General features: G+C 42.6%; 1 protein-coding gene across 1 annotated transcript in view; it reads right to left on the bottom strand.

Annotated features, from left to right (window-relative positions):
• The window catches only part of tspan15 (tetraspanin 15), a 47,165-nt gene that overhangs the window by 20,199 nt on the left and 4,084 nt on the right, over positions 1–22,882 (bottom strand). Inside the window, exons 2-3 of the mRNA XM_046354296.1 lie at positions 9,481–9,666; positions 5,392–5,466 (exon numbers count right to left, since the gene is read on the bottom strand). Coding sequence (XP_046210252.1) covers positions 5,392–5,466; positions 9,481–9,666 — 261 coding nt within the window. The remainder of the gene's footprint in view (positions 1–5,391; positions 5,467–9,480; positions 9,667–22,882) is intronic.

Raw genomic sequence — 22,882 nt, 5'->3', positions numbered from 1 at the left:
GCACAGTTTGGAGGAAGAAGGCTACCTTGACCTGTCAAATTCTATCCACCTATTTTATGTGGGATATATGTTCCTAACTTGTCTGCAGGCAGATCTGCAGCATTTCACAGAGAGTTGGAATAATCACCCTTTAAGTACAGAGGCGAACCTGACACCTCACCAGCTGTAGCCTTAGCACTACACAACTGATTCAAATGATCAAGTCATCATCAAGCTTCAAGTGGCATTTATATATTCATTTCTGATCTGGTAATGTAAAAGTCTAATAAATATATTATCTTCTATTGTTTGTCCTCATGTCACAGTTTTTCAGCCTAAAGTACTCTGTAGCCACTTAGGGGGAGGGGGTCCACACTGTCTCTTTTTAATAACTATTTTCTCAATAACAGTCTCTCTCCTTCACTTCGTCCCTCTCCCCCTTCTCCATAAATCGTCTAAGTTATATCAGCTGTGTTCTTGAATCCCTCCCGTATCTGAACTGGCTGACACAGAGGGCACAGCATCATTGAGGGGTCACTTGGTCAGGTCAACAGGAAGTATTATTAAAAGAGATGCTTTACATTGAAATACAGAGAGAGATGTAGTAGTCCCAGAGTTAATGATCCAAGGTCAGTTTTGCATTTCACCTCCTTATGATTATGATGACAGACAGTGTTCGAATAAAAAAAATCAAAGCTTAATCATGCTTGAAGTCAATACAACAACTATGATAGCTGAGGTTCATAGGTTCTGAACTAATATTCATACCAAAAGTGTTAGGGTCCATACACAGATCGGCTACATACTGTAGCTAGCTACACATCCATAGGCATACAGTTATATTTATCCTCCACTACACAATAAGCAAATAAATAGTTAGCTAGCTATGTTACTTCAGCTGCATTGCATGACAAATATAAGCAAGGCAAGCTTACATAATTGTTCAATCTGCAGTAAGTGCTTTAGCTAGCTAGATGCTTTACAGCCTGGTTCTCAGGCGTCCCTAAAACAAACACCACAAATTACAATTTCATACTTAGGTCATAACATGAGCTAGATAGCTGGCTAATGTTAGCTAGTCAGCCAACTTGCTAAATAGCCATTTTCGTAAATTAACTTTATAACAAAAAATATGCAATCGTTTGTCTCTACATTAACCAACATATTCCTCTCAAGTGTACATTTTTTGCTTAACTCGTTATGACGTTATAATTACTTACATTTGGTTCCACCGTAATGTTTTGTCAGCCATCTTTGCTGAAGAAAGTCACCAGCGACGGATGGCTCCCGTCAAACTCGTCATTGGAACAACGCAATTTGATTGGTCATATAAAAACCTTGGGACCCAAAAGCATAATGAGTGCTCTAACTCCCCCTTGCGGTGGTCTGGAACAAATGAAGCCGTGATGCTAGGTACCTCTAAGTCCCGCAGTGTAAGCTCACAACTTTTAAAGGAGGTACCACTGTAAGCTTTCAACAAGCTTTTTGAAGTGAACATAGGTTTTATGGGTAGCCAAGCCCTACAGAAACAATGTTTGTAGAAGATGTCCTTAAAAAGGGGTCATATTTTGCAGTCAAATAAATATATAAACATAGATATATATTAAAACAACTTTTGAAGTTAATATAATGCTATTGTTAAGTGAGAAAACCACTCTGAAAAAGAGCACAGCTCCTCCTGATGTAAGCATTAAAGAGATTTTAAATTCACTGTCTAGTGATATGAAGAACCATTTCAAAGTAGAGGTGTAGGCAAGAGAAAAATATTCTGTCAATGATGAAAAAGATGGAATATGTCAGATATACAAAAAGCTTGGGGGAAAATACAGAGAATGCATAATTCCTTGACAAAGACACGATGGTCTTTAACTGTATTAGTCAAAGTAAGGAAACAGGATGAGAAATTATTTCTGGAGAATCATGACAGGACATTGGAGATAAAGACAGTTTGAAAGCTCTTGGTGAACAGATCAAAACCTTGGAAGAAGAAATTCAACAATTACAGGCAAGGCAAACAAAAACAGACATGGCCCTAACAAGTGGACCCCTTTGTTCCCTCAATCTACCCCCACTCTGAATTGCACAAGGCAGATCAGGTTTCAAGTATCTAGTCAGCACTGCCTAGCTATGAGTCAACAGATACTGACAGCAGTGACGAACGATGTCTTAGTCCAACCAGAACACAGGCTGTAAAAGGTAGCAAAGACAAACCTCTAGTGACAGTAATCACACACAAATCAGCATCTCCAAAACAGTTCGATGAATGGTCAAAAATGTTGAAAAATCCACGAGAAATGGGTATGGGAACACATGCGACCATTTGAAGCGTTATAAGAAACTCCACAATCTACATCCTTATGATGGGTTACAGTTATTAGCTCTTGTTTTGAACAACTGTGAACATTGTGTCCTTGAAGACAAAGGTTTATAGCTGTGGGTGGCAAAGAGCAAAATGGGGCTGATGGATGCAGAGCCATACATGTTCTGGTCACTGGCAACGAGAACGTCGGAAAAGAAAACGTGTCCTTATGAGGAATGGCCAGGAGAAGCAGGGTCCCCAAAGACAATGCTGGTGCTAGCAAAGAAGCCATGGCCGCTACTAAAGTAGTGGAGGCTGCTAACAGCATCATAAAACGTGGCACAATATGTAATCGAGCTACTCTGACGCTTCCTCCAGATACCACATTACTTGAACAACTGTTGTGAGTTCGTTTTGGATCAGCTCTTTGATGGGTTTATTAAGAGTCATCTGTTGGAAAACCCTGAGTTTATCTTATACACAGACAGTTCAAGCATTGTGGAGGGGGGTGTGAGGAATGCAAGCTGGGCAGTTACTACAATGGACAATGTGAAAGTGACAGGCATGTTACCTGCAGGAATATTAGCACAGCTGGTGGAATTGGTGGCTTTGACAGAAGTGTGTAAACAGGCTGAAGGAAAAACAGCTAACACACACACTGTATGCGTTTGGAGTTACCCATGATTTAAAAAAAAAATCATAGAAAAACAGGATTCATGATATCACTGGGAGCTCCTGTGAAGAATGGACTAGAGGTGATGGCTCTACTGAATGCTCTCCAGTTACCTGGACAAGTTGCAAATCTGAAAATTAAAGCACATGGAAAACTCTTTACAGATGAGAGTAAAGGTAATGATTTTGCTGACAGAGCTGCTAAAGCGGCTGCCAAGAGAACACCTCTGTCTCCTAAACTGAGATACACATTGGATACATTGCAACACATTAGAGATATGCAAGGCAGTGCACCAAAAGATGAAGTCTGGGAAAGGATGGCTGCAGGATGCAAACTCAATCAAGAAGGTGTGTGGAAATACAACCTGAGATGTGTAGCGCCAAATGCACTCTTACCCTACTTGGTGACAGATCGACTCTTTGGAGACACATTGGTGTGGACAAGATAGTTTATGGTTTTGTGAGCAAATAGTGGAATCATGGTGTGCAGAAAGAGGCTGAGGCTGTTATGGCGAATTGCAATATTTGTATGGGACACAACACCAAGGGACGAGTGAAAGTACAGACACGACAAGCACCTACCCCACCAGGACCCTCTCCAGCTTGATTACATCACAATGCCAAAATGTAAAGGACATGAAGATATGCTGGTCGTTTCTCAAGATGGGTTGAAGCCTACCCTACTAAGAAAGGAACTGCACAACACACCGTTAAAATTCTGATTTGGAGAAATCATTCACAGATGGGGATTTCCGGAACAATTAGATTCCGACCAAGGCACTCATTTCACAGGAAAAGTGTGTCAGGAGGTAGCTCGTCTTCTGAACATATAAGGGCAGTATAGTTGCCAGTCTCATTCTCATTCTCAATCGAGTAGGCAGGTAGAACACACAAATCGAGTTTGGAAAGAGAATTTCAAATCAAGAAGGGATAGCATGGCCAGATGCATTGCCTACGCTATTATGTAGTATACGAGCAACACATAATGAAACCACAGGGATGAGTCTGTTTGAGGTCGTCACAGGTCGACCCATGTCACTACCAGGCACGTTAGAGTTGAGAAAAGCAGACGTTCACTTCATGAGTGACACAATGCTTAACTATTGCATACAACTCTAATGCAGTAGGTAGGGGAAGCAGAAAGACAAGTAAAAGAGGCGTGGGGAATAAGTCCGGAGGGGGGACATGACATAGTACCAGGACAGTGGGTGATGGTAAAAAAAGATGTAACAGACATTAGGGCCAAAATGGAAAGGTCCTTATCAAGTTTTGCTCATAACAGCAGTAAAAGTCCAAGGAGAAAATCAGGATGGATACATGTCACTCATTTGCAAGGTTGTCCATTTTGATGACAAAGGATCCTGGAGAATGAAGAACTGATTGATTAGCCATCGGGGGCCAATCTCAGGTAAAGAAGCATAGTAAGATGATTAGAACCTGATAAGCTTCTGTGTTGTACACCACAGTTGTCATATTAGGGATATCTAGGTGAAATGTCCAACATTTTCCTGAAAAAAATGGAAAAAAAGAATTTTATATATATAATTATTTCTTTAAAAATATATATATATATTTATTTTTAAATGGTCTAGGGGGGAGTATAAGAATATTTTGAAGATAAATACACAACGCAGAGACAAAGTATGCGAGACAGGACGTGAAGTCAATAAAATACTAACGATCAATGGGAAGTGTTTTTTCTGTAATAATTTCTGTAATAGTGGACTGATGAGCAATGGGTCAGAGACATGGGAGGAATTTGTCTATACAGTGAGCCTGAAATAAGATACTTGTTATTTGGCCATTTGCCCAGTTTTATTGCAAGGACTTCTAATTGGCTAACCACAAGCTAGGGCTGTGTTATAAACTACATCCTGTCCCTTTGTTCACTGGAGGAGAGGATCACTGAGGACAGGGAAGGAACAACCATCTACCCCTCAGCATAACATCTATGATTTATCCTCTTCTTCCTCCCCCTGTTTTGCTTTGGGGTCTGTGTTAAAGAATAACAACTGCTAACACTGGAAATACAATTTAAAGTTTGGTATGAATAGTCCTCCTACATCTTTCCCTCTTTGCAAGTTTGTCAATTTTATCCGGCCAAAAATCTTTTCACAAATTTCAAAACATAACGGGAATGGAATATCAGACACAAGACATTGGAAATTCCTATATGGAAACCACAAGGGTCAATCTGAAATACCCAGAGAATGGTGAAAAGAGCAGTTAATATCCTTGCCTGATAACACAATTGATTTTGTCCCACTATGTTGACTTATTGTAACGTACACTGTTTCATAAACTTGTTAGCTTTCTACTTGCACAAGCCAAGGTAAATGTATCCAATAAGAGGTGGCATGAGTCCCTTTTGTGTATATAAAGATTGGCTTTCTCTCAATGATTATGAGTTTAATAATGGCTAAGTAATAGGTTTACGGTACCTGATGCCTGAAGACCAGAGCCAGGATGCCACCGAGGAGCTCCAGAATGAGACAGACTGTCAGGGTGTAGAGAAACTGAAAAACAAAAATCACATTTACAAGGTTATTACACAGAATCTTTTTATTTATTTAAAAAACATTTAATGGATCTGTCTGGTTAGCTTTCCTTTGATCATAGCTTGTGAACAACAAAACCACCGGTTTGCTGTAGCATCTTAAATGCTGCTGCTCTTTGCCATTTTGATAGCAGCTCAGCTAAGGCAAAAAAAATGTTGATAATGAATAGGGGACACTTGTGGTGCCCTCATACACAAAAAACAAACATATTGATCATTGCATGATGAAATGAAATGGGCACTGTTCTAAGATGTTACCAATTGTATGCCTAATGTCTTTGAATATCAGGCGCAATTTAAAAATGCCTGTATTGTAGTTTCTGCACACAGTACCATAAAAATAAAAATAAACATTCCCCAGTGGTCTAGGGCACTTGCATCGCAGCACTAGCTGTGCCACCAGAGACTCTGGGTTCGTGCCCAGGCTCTGTCGCAGCCGGCCACGACTGGGAGGTCCATGGGGCGAAGACAATTGGCCTAGCATCGTCCGGGTTAGGGAGGGTTTGGCCGGTAGTGATATACTCGTCTCATCGCTCACCAGCGACTCCTGTGGTCAGGCCGGGCGCAGTGCACGCTAACCAAGGTTGCCAGGTGCAGTGTTTCCTCCGACACATTGGTGCGGCTGGCTTTTGCGCTGTGTTAAGAAGCTGGGTTGTGGGATGTGGGTTGTGGGTTGTGTTTCGGAGGTCGCATGACTTTCGACCTTCGTCTCTCTCGAGCCCATATGGGAGTTGTAGTGATGAGACAAGATGGTAACTACTAATAATTGGATACTACGAAATTGGGGAGAAAAGAAAACGTATTCCCAAGTGAAATAAAAATCACAGAATTTGTTTAGGCAAAAAAAAAGTTATTGCTTTTAGAAGACAAAAATCTCTCATTCGTTCAGAAGGAATCAAACTCAAGCCAATACATCTACGTAAAAGTAGATGCAAACATCTCAAAATGTGATTAATATTATTCCAGTCATTAATTCATCAGAGCAATGTCTCATATCTAAAATGTCCGAAGGCCTGCTAAAGTCTGATTACATATTTCAAATGTTGTCAATGCGGGTGGCTAAACTGTGCCAAATTAATACATCAATGAAACTTATGTAGATAGTGAACTTTCATTAGTAATTGTGTCTTAAATGACCATGTTGGACCTTGCAGACAAATCAAGCTGAAACCCAACCAACTGATGCTATGCTAAAAAGGATATTGACATCATCCCATCAGTAGAGCATGCCTGTTTTCATTTTATTTTTAAATGCCTTCCTCACCATCTTAAATAAGCATGCCCCATTCAAGCAATTTTACAACCAGGCACAGATATAGCCCTTGGTTCTCTCCAGACATGACTGCCCTTAACCAACACAAAAACATCCTATGGCGTTCTGCATTATCATCGAACAGCCCCCGTGATATGCAACTTTTCAGGGAAGCTAGAAATCAATATACACAGGCAGTTAGAAAAGCCAAGGCTAGCTTTTTCAAGCAGAAATTTGCTTCCTGCAACACTAACTCAAAAAAGTTCTAGGACACTGTAAAGTCCATGGAGAATAATAACACCTCCTCCCAGCTGCCCACTGCACTGAGGATAGGAAACACCGTCACCACCGATAAATCCACTAGAATTGAGAATTTTAATGAGCATTTTTCTACGTCTGGCCATGCTCTCCACCTGGCTACCCCGAACCCGGTCAACAGCACTGCACCCCCCACAGCAACTCGCCCAAGCCTTCCCCATTTCTCCTTCTGCTGATGTTCCGAAAGAGCTGCTAAATCTGGACCCCTAAAAAATCAGCCGGGCTAGACAATCTGGACCCTTTCTTTCTAAAATTATCTGCCGAAATTGTTGCAACCCCTATTTACTAGCCTGTTCAACCTCTCTTGTCATCTGAGATTCCCAAAGATTGGAATACAGCTGCGGTCATCCCTCTCTTCAAAGGGGGGGGACACTCATGGCCCAAACTGCTACAGACCTATATCTATCCTACCCTGCCTTTCTAAGGTCTTCGAAAGCCAAGTCAACAAACAGATTACCGACCATTTCGAATCCCACCATACCTTCTCCGCTATGCAATCTGGTTTCAGAGCTGGTCATGGGTGCACCTCAGCCACGCTCAAGGTCCTAAGCGATATCTTAACCGCCATCGATAAGAAACAATACTGTGCAGCCGTATTCATTGATCTGGCCAAGGGTTTCGACTCTTTCAATCACCACATCCTCATCGGCAGACTGATAGCCTTCGTTTCTCAAATGATTGTCTCGCCTGGTTCACCAACTATTTCTCTGATAGAGTTCAGTGTGTCAAAATCGGAGGGCCTGTTGTCCAGGCCTCTGGCAGTCTATGGGGGTGCCTCAGGTTTCAATTCTTGGACAGTCTCTCTTCTCTGTATACATCAATGATGTCACTCTTGATGCTGGTGAGTCACTGATCCACCTCTACGCAGACAACACCATTCTGTATACTTCTGGCCCTTCTTTGGACACTGTTAACAACCCTCCAGACGAGCTTCAATGCCATACAACTCTCCTTCCGTGGCCTCCAATTGCTCTTAAATACAAGTAAATCTAAATGCATGCGCTTCAACCGATCGCTGCCTGCACCTGCCCGCCTGTACAACATCACTACTCTGGACGGTTCTGACTTACAATATGGTTCTGACTTACAATACTTACAATACAATACTTACAATACAACTACAAATACCTAGGTGTCTGGTTAGACTAAACTCTCCTGCCAGACTCACATCAAACATCTCCAATCCAAAGTTAAATCTAGAATTGGCTTCCTATTTCGCAACAAAGCATCCTTCACTCATGCTGCCGAACATACCCTTGTAAAACTGACCATCCTACCGATCCTCGACTTCGGCGATGTCATTTACAAAATAGCCTCCAATATCCTACTCAATAAATTGGATGCAGTCTATCACAGTGCCATCCGTTTTGTCACCAAAGCCCCATATACTACCCACCACTGCGACCTGTATGCTCTCGTTGGCTAGCCCTCGCTTCATACTCGTCATCAAACCCACTGGCTCCAGGTCATCTATAAGACCCTGCTAGGTCCCCCCTTATCTCAGCTCTCTGGTCACCATAGCAGCACCCACCTGTAGCATGCGCTCCAGCAAGTCTATCTCTCTGGTCACCCCCAAAACCAATTCTTCCTTTGGCAGCCTCTCCTTCCAGTTGTCTGCTGCCAATGACTGGAACGAACTACAAAATCTCTGAAACTGGAAAAACTTTTCTCCCTCACTAGCTTTAAGCACCAGCTGTCAGAGCAGCTCACAGATTACTGCACCTGTACATAGCCCAAACAACTACCTCTCCCCCTACTGTATTTATTTATTTATTTTGCTCCTTTGCACCATTATTTCTCTCTACTTTGCACATTCTTCCACTGCAAATCTACCATTCCAGTGTTTTACTTGCTATATTGTATTTACTTCTCCACCATGGCCTTTTTTGCCTTTACCTCCCTTATCTCACCTTATTTGCTCACATTGTATATAGACTTGTTTTTCTACTGTATGTTTGTTTTACTCCATGTGTAACTGTTGTTGTATGTGTCGAACTGCTTTGCTTTATCTTGGCCAGGTCGCAATTGTAAATGAGAACTTTGCCTACCTGGTTAAATAAAGGTGAAATAAAATAAAAATATATATTTCAGGTAAAATGTATGGTTTTAGCGCTCATACTTTGCATATTGACATAAGAGCTACATTGTCTCATGGCCTTAGCACTGAAGACCTGAAATTATAATCGTGAAATATGTTTCAAGGACTATACACAGTCCATGTCCTAGAATTTAGTGGTACAATGGTACCAATGATTTAGTCCCAAAATGGTAAAGCCCAAGGTAAATCAAGTGCACATTAAATACATTAAAATATTTGAGATATGCATTTGACCCAGGTCTGGTGAGTGGTGAACCTCAAGCCTATATCAGTGTTGTATTTAATTGTGTGGGCCTAGTACTCACCACTTTGAGGAGCATCAGGTTGTCCCTGAGGGAGGCCAACACGCCGATGAAGGAGACAATGAACATCACCACCCCCAGGACGATCAGGATGATCGCGGGGGCCAGGAACACCCCCTCCAGGGTTTTGTAGCGCTGCAGCTCGACCTCCGCATAGATACCGATGGCTAGGATGAACCCCCCAATCAGCTACCAGAAATAGAGACAGACATGGAGATGAGAATTAAGTATAGGGGCTAAGAGTGGTTACCTATACTGAGTGGTTACTTGTAAAATGCAATGTCAAATCAGGAAACTTAGAAAAAGCTCTATGTAAATAGTTTCATGTTAATTCAATGCTCATAGATTAATTAATCTATTTTCTGTAAATAGTGGACCACACAGAAATCCAATTAATTATGATCACAAACTTTAATCCCACTGGGCAAAGACATCAGTTCAATGTCTAGTTTTGATTTACATAGATTGAGTTGTCAACTAACATGATTTAAAAATGTGAAATCAACAACCATTTGAAGCATTGGATTTAGGTTTAAAGTTGGGGGGGGGGACAAATTCCCCAAAACCCTTTATGTTGATGACTTTTTGCAAATATAAAATCCGTTTTTCACATTCATTCAGCATCACATTTATTTTTTTGTCGTTGAAATGACATGTAAACAAGATTGATTCAACAGGCTTGTACCTTGTGGGATGGCACCCTGCTGAGGGTAATTCACCATTAAAATGTAAACAACATCTGTGCTAGATACACTGCTAGATTAAAATCAAATGTTATTGGTCGCGTACACATTTGCAGATGTTAATCGCAGCTGCAGTGAAATGCTCATTTTTCTAGCTCCAACAGTGCAGTATATCTAACAATACAAAACACCACAATAAAAGAATGACAGTGCATTGGAAAGTATTCAGACCCCTTCACATTTTCCATATTTTGTTACGTTACAGCCTTATTCTAAAATGGATTAAATAAAAAAATCCTCAAACACGCTTTCCCATAATGACAAAGCAAAATGTTTTTTTTAAACATATTTGCAAATATATAAAAAAATAAAACAGAAATACCTAATTTACATAAGTATTCAGACCATTTGCTATGAGACTCAAAATTGAGCTCAGGCACATCCTGTTTCCATTGATCATCCTTGAGATGTTTCACCTTTGGTAAATGCAATTCATTGGACATGATTTGGAAAGGCACACACCTGTCTATATGAAAAGGTCCACAGTTGACAGTGCATGTCAGAGCAAAAACCAAGCCATGAGTTCAAAGGAATTGTCCGTAGAGCTCCGAGACAGAATTGTGTCGAGGCACAGATCTGGGGAAGGGTACCAAAACATTTCTTGAAGGTTCCCAAGAACAGGGAGGTGACCAAGAACCCAATGGTCACTGACAGAGCTCCAGAATTCCGTGGAGATGGGAGAAACTTCCAGAAGGACATCCATCTCTGCAGCACTCCAATAATTAGGCCTTTATGATAGAGTGGACAGACGGAAGCCACTCCTTAATGAAAAAGGCACATGACAGCCTGCTTGGAGTTCGCCAAAAGGCACCTAAAGGACTCTGACAATGAGAAAACAAGATGCTCTGGTCTGATGAAACCAAGATTTAACTATTTGGCCTGAATGCCAAGTGTCACGTCTGGAGGAAACCGGACACTTTCCCTATGGTGAAGCATGGTGTTGGCAGCATCATGCTGTTGGTATGTTTTTCAGCGGCAGGGACTGGGAGACTAGTCAGGATCGAGAGAAAAATAATAATTTACGGAGCAAAATAGAGATCCTTGATGAAAACCTGGTCAGAACCTCAGACAGTGGCGAAGGTTAACCTTCTAACAGGACAACAGCAAAGACAACGCAGGAGTGGCTTGGGGACAAGTCTCTGAATGTCCTTGAGTGGCTCAGCCAGAGCCCGGACTTGAACCTGACATCTCTGGAGATACCTAAAAATAGCTGTGCAGCAACTCTCCCCATCCCACCTGACAGAGATTGAGAGGTTCTGCAGAGAAGAATGGGAGAAACTCTCCAAATACAGGTGTGCCAAGCCTGTAGCGTCATACCCAAGAAGACTTGATGCTGTGATTGTTGAGTAAAGGGTCTGAATACTTATACAAATTGTTTCTTTTTGTTGTTGCAAAAATGTCTAAACTTGTTTACGCTTTGTCATTACCAAATTAAATGTTATTAGTCAATGCAGTTAAAAAAAATACATATAAGTAAAAGTAACAAGTAATTAAAGAGCAGCAGTATACAGGGGGGGGGGTGTACTGGTACAGAGTCAATGTGCGGGGGCCCTGAGGAACTTGAAGCTTTTCACAAACTCTACTGCGGCCCCGTAGATGTGAATGGGGGCATGCTCTCTCTGCTGTCTCCTGAAATCCATGAACAGCTCCATTGTTTTGTGATGTTGAATGAGAGGTTATTTTCCTGGCACCACTCAGCCAGGGCCCTCACCTCCAGTGTCGTCGTTGTTGGCAATCATGCCTACAATGGTTGTGTCGTCAGGCAAACTTGATCATTGCCCATTTATTCAGAGTTCTTAGAATACACAGTACAATGCAAAGATTCATTCTAATTTGCTGGATTAAGTAGGGCCGGGATGATACCAGTACCGCAGTACTTGTTAGTATTGTGGCAAGGAAACAACACGAAGCAGATTTAACTTCCTTAGGAAAACAGCCCGAATGTTTCAAACAAACATCATGTTGTCATCCAGTCACATGTATTTATTTCCCAAGCTATAGCACACAATATTCTACACACAGCAGGATTGTAAAGGAGCAAAAGATTTATGGCCTGCTTTGAGTTTCCATTTTTGCCCTCGAAAAAAATATTGCGATTCTGGTTTTGTCACAGCCCTACTAATTGGCAGTACATTGCCATTTCAAATAGTTGATTAGTTTGCTAAGCATTAGCAATCCATTGTTTACTCTAAGTATCAAAGTAATTACAGCATTGAGAAGGGCTCGCTCTTTAAAAAAGTAAAGACAATTAAAATCACTTATAACATGAATGCAAACGCAGAAACTCAAACTGCCCTCTTCAGCTTACTTCACAGACCTTGGTTGAAAAGTTAATTTTGAGGTAACGATAATGGGAGTAGTTAGCCCTCCAGCACTAATGAACTAGTAAGTAATGCTGATTTATTACAAAAGTACACATTCTCTGCTGTTCATTACATCCTATACCAGTGACAACTAAATCAGTGTCTCTAGGTCTATGAATGCCTGTCTCCCCCCAGGTGTGCCACAGGTAGCTGATTGGACAGCTTTCCCCGCTTCAGGGCCAATTTGATTTTCTCTTCAAACACCAATGCAGAGATTTCTGGCTTTGGGAGTAGTTCAAGGAAACCTATTGTGCACACCTCTGACAGAGGTTTTTATTGCAAAAAGAATTGGCTCTGAGATTGTGACAGACTGCTCTGATGTCACAGGTGGATATGTAATTAAAAGAGACACCAAGCAGCTATGAGGCAGCACTGTGTTCTGAACTGTGACTGATATGGTAGGCCTACACAGGAAATTACAAGGCTTTTTGATCACTTGATATCAGTCCAAATGGAGGGAGCGGTGGTTGCTAGGCAAACTCATCTACAAAAAAACAGTCAAGTCCAAAAATATTGGCACCCTTGATAAAGATGAGCTATATGCTCATTTAAAAAAAAATAAGTTCTGTTAAACATATCTTTCTCTGAGAAATTGTATTAGTATAACAAGTTATTTAAAACATTTTTCTAAAAGATGGGTTAAAATCATTATCTCCTCTGTTTTTAATACCTCACCTTCCGAGGATAATGGCACTGAGCCTTTTTCTAAATTGTTTTATGAGATTGGAGAAGACATTGGGAGGGGTCTTTGACCATTTTTCCATAACATAATTTTTTCCACAGTGTTTCAATGGGGTTTAATTCAAGATTACCATTGCAACATTTAGATTTTATGGTTAATTCATATTTTGATGTGTGGTTGGGATTGTTGTCTTGCTGGAAGATCCACTTGTGACAAAGTTTCAGCTTCCTGGCAGAGGCAACCAGGTTTTTGGCTAAAACATCCTGGTACTCTGTACTCTGTCAAGTTTATGATGCGTTGATCTTGACAAGGTCCCCCAGGACCAGCGGAAGCAAAATAGCCCCATATCAAAGATACCTTTACAGTATGTATGGGGTTATTTTCTGCGTAGGCATCCTTATACCAAACCCACCACTGGTGTGCATTGCCAAAGAGCTCTTTTCAGGTCATCTAACCATAGCACCGGGTTCTCATCCAAGTGCCAATACCATTTAGCAAACTGCAGGTGTTTAAATATATGTTGGATTAAATTAAAATACAGCTCTTTGAAAAGTCAGGTTGCTAGCAAACAAGATGCTGGGAGTTTAAATTCCATGTGAAGTTGAGTCCCAAGTAATCAAAATACAGCAGCATACTGTCATTTTACAGCAATAAACAAACTTAAAATACAGTAACTTGTTGTATATTTACTGTATTTTCACTGCAATCAGGTTTTGGTAGTGCATCTTAAAATTACAGGTAATTCAGCAGTAAAAATACAGTAACTTATTGTTGTATACTGCAACCAGTGGCCGGTACTGTACCGTTAAATTACATGTGGATCAGACAAGCATGTCAAATCCTTAAATTAAAAACCTGCATAAAAAGGAATTCACCTTTTCGCTTATTTAATACAGTATTCTGGGTCACATGTAAAATACAGATGACTATATTCAAATTAATTTAAAAAAAGACTATATTCAAGTACAGTAGTTCAGCAGATACTGTCTGTTTTATAAAAACAATACCACGTAGTCCATAAACAAATACCTATCTGGTATTGCTGATTGGATCCAGACATTGCAAGGATCTGGCCAGCACATTGACATGACTCTTTGGTAGTAGTAGTGCACATTCAGACTGATTTTGTGGTCTGACTCTATTTCACAATTCTTTTCTATGGCAAATTATTTGATATCTGCATCAACTTATTGGAAGCAGAAAACAATGACAGTGTATATCTCTTTTTTAAATTTATAAAGCTGGATTGCAGCATGTTTCTATAAAAATAAAATAAAATATAAAGTCTATACAAATGCAGTACAACCCTACCTGCCACTATTCATGCACACACTCCGGTGCCTTGTGAATAAACCAATACCTTAGAGCCAGCGGACGGTCATACCTGACAGAAATCCAACAGATAATTTTTTCACCAATGTGGGAGGTACATGCAGCCTTTTGTTTATGTTCACAATGATGGCTTCTAACATGTGACTGCCTGTTCTCTGGTGGATGTTCTTTTGTCAAGGAGCAGCGAGAATCATAACACCGCTGTTTCTGGCCTTAACAAGCACACAATGCCCTGCTGTACAAGAACATTATGAGCTTGTAGGGAGACACTTCACTTACAGTTGAAATCAGAAGTTTACATACATTTAAACTAAGTTTCACAATTCCTGACATTTAATCCTAGTAAAAAAATACCTGTTTTAGGTCAGTTAGGATCACCACTTTATTTTAAGAATGTGAAATGTCAGAATAATAGTAGAGAGAATGATTTATTAAAGCTTTTATTTCTTTCATCACATTCCCAGTGGGTCAGAAGTTTACATACAATCAATTAGTATTTAGTAGCAAAGCCTTTAAATTGTTTAACTTGGGTCAAATGTTTCAGGTAGCCTTCCACAAGCTTCCCACAATAAGTTGGGTGAATTTTGACCCAGTTCTCCTGACAGAGCTGGTGTAACTGAGTCAGGTTTGTAGGCCTCCTTGTTCGCACACGCTTTTTCAGCTCTGCCCACAAACTTTCTATAGGATGAGGTCAGGGCTTTGTGATGGCCACTCCAATACCTTGACTGTGGTCCTTAAGCCATTTTCTACAACTTTGGAAGTATGCTTGGGGGTCATTGTCCATTTGGAAGACCAAGCTTTACTCCTGACTGATGTCTTGAGATGTTGCTTCAATATATCCACATTTTTTCTGCCTCACGATGCCATCGATTTTGTGAAGTGCACCAGTCCCTCCTGCAGTAAAGCACCCCCACAACATGATGCTGCCACCCCTGTGCTCCACGGTTGGGATGGTGTTCTTTGGCTTGCGAGCATCCCCCTTTTTTCTCCAAACATAACGTTGGTCATTATGTCCAAACAGTTCTATTTTTGTATCATCAGACCAGAGGACATTTCTTAAAAAAGTACCATCTTTGTCCCCATGTGCAGTTGCAAACCATAGTCTGGCTTTTTTTAATGGCGGTTTTGGAGCAGCGGCTTCTTTCTTGCTGAGCGGCCTTTCAGGATATGTCGATATAGGACTCGTTTTACTATGGATAGATACTTTTGTACCGGTTTCCTTCAGCATCTTCACAAGGTCCTTTGCTGTTGTTCTGGGATTGATTTGCACTTTTCGCACCAGAGTATGTTCATCTCTAGGAGACAGAATGAGTCTCCTTCATTAGCGGTATGACAAAGAGTATGCAAAGAGGCACTGAGTTCGAAGGTAGGCCTTGAAATACATCCACCGGTACACCTCCAATTGACTAAAAATGTAAATTAGCCTATCAGAAGCTTCTAAAGCCATAACATTTTCTGGAATTTTCCAAGCTGTTTAAAGGCACAGTCAACTTAGTGTGTGTAAACTTCAGACCACTGGAATTGTGATAGATTATTTCACTTAATTCACTGTGTCTGTAAACAATTGTTGGAGAAATTACCTGTGTCATGCACAAAGTAGAAACTTGCCAAAATTATAGTTTCTTAACAAGAAATTTGTGGAGTGGTTGAAAAACGTGTTTTAATGACTCCAACCTAAGTGTATGTAAACTTTCAACTTCAACTGTAAGTCTGAGACCAGTAAACTTCTAAGTTTGTTGGTAGATCTATAGGAATGCAAATGCATAAACAGTGAGATGTTAAAATTTAATGTGTGAAATATGCTTTGAAACTATTTTCCAAACACTCAAAAGCACAACAATGGGTGAATCCATCACTGAATACAGTCCCTCAGAGTAATAATTCCGTTAAACAAAGCACAACCATTTGATTTGTTGAAAATATAATTTGTGTACAATAAAACAAAAACAAATATTTCCAACCAACTTGCTTAACTTTGGCAACAAACTCCACTTTCTTTCAATCAAGAAATACACTTTATGTTCTACTGATTAGAAAATAGCAAAACATACACTTGAGACAAAGTGACAATGGTTCCCAGAGAACCAAATGCACTCAGATAATAGGCTAACATATCAAAAGCTGTTGCAGTCGACAAATACAGGAATACCCCCCTGGCTTGCAGTCTCAGCAAGTTTCAGTTCCATAGAGACAGTGAATAAAAACAACAGTAAAATTAAAAATTAAAAAACAGGTTGAAAACAGTGGGCCTACCATACCTTTGTTTACACCCTGATAGTGCTACATTTAATTGACAGTAAATAGTGGAGGGAGAAAAATAGGACATTTAAAATAAGTATATTATTCTAATAAAATGTGGGCACTTACAACCCTGAGTCCTGTTCCTCAATATGTTGTTTTAGTCAGCACCTGTGGTAAATCATTGGCTCCCACAATTTCCTGTTGTTGGAAACATTAATCCAGGTTAAATCTCCATCCTCCACAACAAAGATTTGATGGTCGCCCTAATTATGATGATTGACAGGTAAGCTAACCATCCTGTAGGCCTACTATACCCAGGTACATTTCAAAAAGGTTTTTAACAGGGGCAGAGCATGTACTAAACAGAAATTAGCTAGTTCCGAGTCTATCAAAATACTGGTGACGCTACACTTGAAGGGTAGGCTACCTACTACATAACACATTTGACCCACACATTCATAAGCGGTACATGCTTATGTTAACAGCGGCAAAAACAGGCAAAAATCCACTTGTGGTTGTTGACTTCTGTTAACATCTCATTATGAATTTGTTATGTAGGTAATCCTTTACCAAAATATTTGCCAAACCCCTGTGGTCCTCATGTTTCCCTCTGATCAACAGTATAACAAGAAAGTCGCAAACTAAATATGCTCCCAACCAACGTTTCGGCACGCAGTGCCTTCTTCAGGGTTGACCCTGAAGCACCTCTAAACATCTTTAGGTATGCAAAGCTGTCAAGGCAAAGGGTGACGACTATGAAGTATCTCAAATCTAAAATTAATTTTGATTTGTTTAAAACTTTCTTGGTTACTACATGACACCATACATGTTATTTCATAGTTAATGTCTTCACTATTATTATACGATGGTAAAAATAAAACCCTGGAATGAAGTGGTGTACCAGTGAAAAGTTTGGACTGGGCCTTCAGAAAGTATTCAAACCCCTTGACTTTTTCCACATTTTGTTAGGTTACAGCTTTATTTTAAAATGTATAGATTTTTCCCCCTCTCATCATAATACCCCATAAATGACAAAGCAAAATCAGGTTTATAAGAATTTTATGCTAATTTATTATTACAATAAATGGCAGTGATTACAACCTTGAGTCTTCTTGGGTATAACGCTACAAGCTTGGCACACCTGTTTTTGGAGAGTCTCCCATTATTCTCTGCAGATCCTCTCAAGCCCTGTCAGGATGTCTGGGGAGTGTTGTTGCACAGCTATTTTCAGATTTTCCAGAGATGTTCAATCAGGTTCAAGTTCAGGCTCTGGCTGGGACACACAAGGATATTCAGAGACTTGTACATTTACATTTAAGTCATTTAGCAGACGCTCTTATCCAGAGCGACTTACAAATTGGTGATTCACCTTATGACATCCAGTGGAACAGTCACTTTACAATAGTGCATCTAAATCTTACAGGGGGGGGGTGAGAGGGATTACTTATCCTATCCTAGGTATTCCTTAAAGAGGTGGGGTTTCAGGTGTCTCCGGAAGGTGGTGATTGACTCCGCTGTCCTGGCGTCGTGAGGGAGTTTGTTCCACCATTGGGGGGCCAGAGCAGCAAAAAGTTTTGACTGGGCTGAGCGGGAGCTGTACTTCCTCAGTGGTAGGGAGGCGAGCAGGCCAGAGGTGGATGAACGCAGTGCCCTTGTTTGGGTGTAGGGCCTGATCAGAGCCTGGAGGTACTGAGGTGCCGTTCCCCTCACAGCTCCGTAGGCAAGCACCATGGTCTTGTAGCGGATGCGAGCTTCAACTGGAAGCCAGTGGAGAGAACGGAGGAGCGGGGTGACCTGAGAGAACTTGGGAAGGTTGAACACCAGACGGGCTGCGGCGTTCTGGATGAGTTGAAGGGGTTTAATGGCACAGGCAGGGAGCCCAGCCAACAGCGAGTTGCAGTAATCCAGACGGGAGATGACAAGTGCCTGGATTAGGACCTGCGCCGCTTCCTGTGTGAGGCAGGGTCGTACTCTGCGGATGTTGTAGAGCATGAACCTACAGGAACGGGCCACCGCCTTGATGTTGGTTGAGAACGACAGGGTGTTGTCCAGGATCACGCCAAGGTTCTTAGCGCTTTGGGAGGAGGACACAATGGAGTTGTCAACCGTGATGGCGAGATCATGGAACGGGCAGTCCTTCCCGGGAGGAAGAGCAGCTCCGTCTTGCCGAGGTTCAGCTTGAGGTGGTGATCCGTCATCCACACTGATATGTCTGCCAGACATGCAGAGATGCGATTCGCCACCTGGTCATCAGAAGGGGGAAAGGAGAAGATTAATTGTGTGTCGTCTGCATAGCAATGATAGGAGAGACCATGTGAGGTTATGACAGAGCCAAGTGACTTGGTGTATAGCGAGAATAGGAGAGGGCCTAGAACAGAGCCCTGGGGGACACCAGTGGTGAGAGCGCGTGGTGAGGAGACAGATTCTCGCCACGCCACCTGGTAGGAGCGACCTGTCAGGTAGGACGCAATCCAAGCGTGGGCCGCGCCGGAGATGCCCAACTCGGAGAGGGGAGGAGGATCTGATGGTTCACAGTATCGAAGGCAGCCGATAGATCTAGAAGGATGAGAGCAGAGGAGAGAGAGTTAGCTTTAGCAGTGCGGAGCGCCTCCGTGATACAGAGGAGAGCAGTCTCAGTTGAATGACTAGTCTTGAAACCTGACTGATTTGCATCAAGAAGGTCATTCAGAGAGAGATAGCGGGAGAGCTGGCCAAGGACGGCACGTTCAAGAGTTTTTGGAGAGAAAAGAAAGAAGGGATACTGGTCTGTAATTGTTGACATCGGAGGGATCGAGTGTAGGTTTTTTCAGAAGGGGTGCAACTCTCGCTCTCTTGAAGACGGAAGGGACGTAGCCAGCGGTCAGGGATGAGTTGATGAGCGAGGTGAGGTAAGGGAGAAGGTCTCCGGAAATGGTCTGGAGAAGATAGGAGGGGATAGGGTCAAGCGGGCAGGTTGTTGGGCGGCCGGCCGTCACAAGATGCGAGATTTCATCTGGAGAGAGAGGGGAGAAAGAGGTCAGAGCACAGGGTAGGGCAGTGTGAGCAGAACCAGCGGTGTCGTTTGACTTAGCAAACGAGGATCGGATGTCGTCGACCTTCTTTTCAAAATGGATGACGAAGTCATCTGCAGAGAGGGAAGAGGGGGGGGAGGGGGAGGAGGATTCAGGAGGGAGGAGAAGGTGGCAAAGAGCTTCCTAGGGTTAGAGGCAGATGCTTGGAATTTAGAGTGGTAGAAAGTGGCTTTAGCAGCAGAGACAGAGGAGGAAAATGTAGAGAGGAGGAAGTGAAAGGATGCCAGGTCCGCAGGGAGGCGAGTTTTCCTCCATTTCCGCTCGGCTGCCCGGAGCCCTGTTCTGTGAGCTTGCAATGAGTCATCGAGCCACGGAGCGGGAGGGGAGGACCGAGCCAGCCTGGAGGATAGGGGACATAGAGAGTCAAAGGATGCAGAGAGGGAGGAGAGGAGGGTTGAGGAGGCAGATTCAGGAGATAGGTTGGAGAAGGTTTGAGCAGAGGGAAGAGATGATAGGATGGAAGAGATGATAGGATGGAAGAGGAGAGAGTAGCGGGGGAGAGAGAGCGAAGGTTGGGACGGCGCGATACCATCCGAGTAGGGGCAGTGTGGGAGGTGTTGGATGAGAGCGAGAGGGAAAAGGATACAAGGTAGTGGTCGGAGACTTGGAGGGGAGTTGCAATGAGGTTAGTGGAAGAACAGCATCTAGTAAAGATGAGGTCGAGCGTATTGCCTGCCTTGTGAGTAGGGGGGGAAGGTGAGAGGGTGAGGTCAAAAGAGGAGAGGAAAGAAGGAGGCAGAGAGGAATGAGTCAAAGGTAGACGTGGGGAGGTTAAAGTCGCCCAGAACTGTGAGAGGTGAGCCGTCCTCAGGAAAGGAGCTTATCAAGGCATCAAGCTCATTGATGAACTCTCCGAGGGAACCTGGAGGGCGATAAATGATAAGGATGTTAAGCTTGAAAGGGCTGGTAACTGTGACAGCATGGAATTCAAAGGAGGCGATAGACAGATGGGTAAGGGGAGAAAGAGAGACTGACCACTTGGGAGAGATGAAGATCCCGGCGCCACCACCCCGCTGACCAGAAGCTCTCGGGGTGTGCGAGAACACGTGGGCGGACGGAGAGCAGTAGGAGTAGCAGTGTTGTCTGTGGTGATCCATGTTTCCGTCAGTGCCAAAAAGTCGAGGGACTGGAGGGAGGCATAGGCTGAGATGAACTCTGCCTTGTTGGCCGCAGATCGGCAGTTCCAGAGGCTACCGGAGACCTGGAACTCCACGTGGGTCGTGCGCGCTGGGACCACCAGATTAGGGTGGCCGCGGCCATGCGGTGTGGAGCGTTTGTATGGTCTGTGCAGAGAGGAGAGAACAGGGATAGACAGACACATAGTTGACAGGCTACAGAAGAGGCTACGCTAATGCAAAGGAGATTGGAATGACAAGTGGACTACACATCTCGAATGTTCAGAAAGTTAAGCTTACGTAGCAAGAATCTTATTGACTAAAATGATTAAAATGATACAGTACTGCTGAAGTAGGCTAGCTGGCAGTGGGTGCGTTGTTGACACTACACTAATCAAGTCGTTCCGTTGAGTGTAATAGTTTCGACAGTGCTGCTATTCAGGGGCTAGCTGGCTAGCTAGCAGTGTTGTTTACGTTACGTTGCGTTAAAAGAACGACAATAGCTGGCTAGCTAACCTAGAAAATCGCTCTAGACTACACAATTATCTTTGATACAAAGATGGCTATGTAGCTAGCTATGTAGCTAGCTACGATCAAACAAATCAAACCGTTGTACTGTAATGAAATGAAATGAAAATGTGATACTACCTGTGAATGCGACCGGGTTATGAGTCTATTCGGTAGACGTTGGCTAGCTGTTGGCTAGCTGTCGGCTAGCTGTTGGCTAGCTGTTGGCTAGCTGTTGGCTAGCCAGCAGAGTCTCCTACGTTAAGGACGACAAATAGTTGGCTAGCTAACCTCGGTAAATTAAGATAATCACTCTAAGACTACACACTCTAAACTACACAATTATCTTGGATACGAAGACAGCTATGTAGCTAGCTAACACTACACTAATCAAGTCGTTCAGTTGAGTGTAATAGTTCTACAGTGCAGCTAATCGGTGGACGTTAGCTAGCTGGCTAGTGAAGACTACGTTAGGACGGCGAAATATGATAATTACGCAATTATCTTTGATACAAAGACGGCTATGTAGCTAGCTAAGAAGAAATTGCTAAGATTAGACAAAACAAACCGTTGTGCTATAATGAAATGTAATGAAATGTAATGAAAAAGTTATACTACCTGCGGAGCGAAATGCGGATGCGACCGCTCGCTCCAACCCGGAAGCAGTAACTTGTCCCAAAGCAACTCCTGCGTTGTCCTGGATGTGTGCCTAGGGTCGTCGTCCTGTTGGAAGGTGAACCTTCATCCCGGTCTGAGGTCCTGAGCAGGTTTTCATCAAGGATCTCTCTGTTCATCTTTCCCCTCGATCCGGACTAGTTTCCCAGTCCCTGCCGCTGAAAACCATCCCCACAGCATGATGCTGCCACCACCATGCTTCCCTGTAGGGATGGTGCCAGGTTTCCTCCAGATGTGATGCTTGGCATTCAGGTCAAAGACATCAAACTTGGTTTCATCAGAATTTGGTTTCTCATGGTCTGAGAGTCTTTAGGTGCTTTTTGGCAAACTCCAAGCGGCTATCATGTGCCCTTTACTGAGGAGTGGCTTCCGTCTGGTCACTCTACCATAAAGGCCTGATTGGTGGAGTGCTGCAGAGATGAGAGAACCTTCCAGGAGGACAACCATCTCCAAGGAACTCTGGAGCTCTGTCAGAGTGACCACCAGTTTCTCGTCACCTCCCTAACAAAAAGGCCCTTCTCCTCCGATTGCTCAGTTTGGCCAGGCGGCCAGCTCTAGAAAGAGTCTTGGTGGTTCCAAACTTCAGGTGCTTCTACACCTGCATTGCTTGCTGTTTGGGGTTTTAGGCTGGGTTTCTGTACAGCACTTTGAGATATCAGCTGATGTACGAAGGGCT

The sequence above is a fragment of the Oncorhynchus gorbuscha genome, linkage group LG06, assembly GCF_021184085.1.
Source record: "Oncorhynchus gorbuscha isolate QuinsamMale2020 ecotype Even-year linkage group LG06, OgorEven_v1.0, whole genome shotgun sequence".
Taxonomy (NCBI): domain Eukaryota; kingdom Metazoa; phylum Chordata; class Actinopteri; order Salmoniformes; family Salmonidae; genus Oncorhynchus; species Oncorhynchus gorbuscha.
The sequence above is the reverse complement of the archived record's forward strand: the minus strand, read 5'-3'. Positions and strand labels throughout refer to the sequence as shown.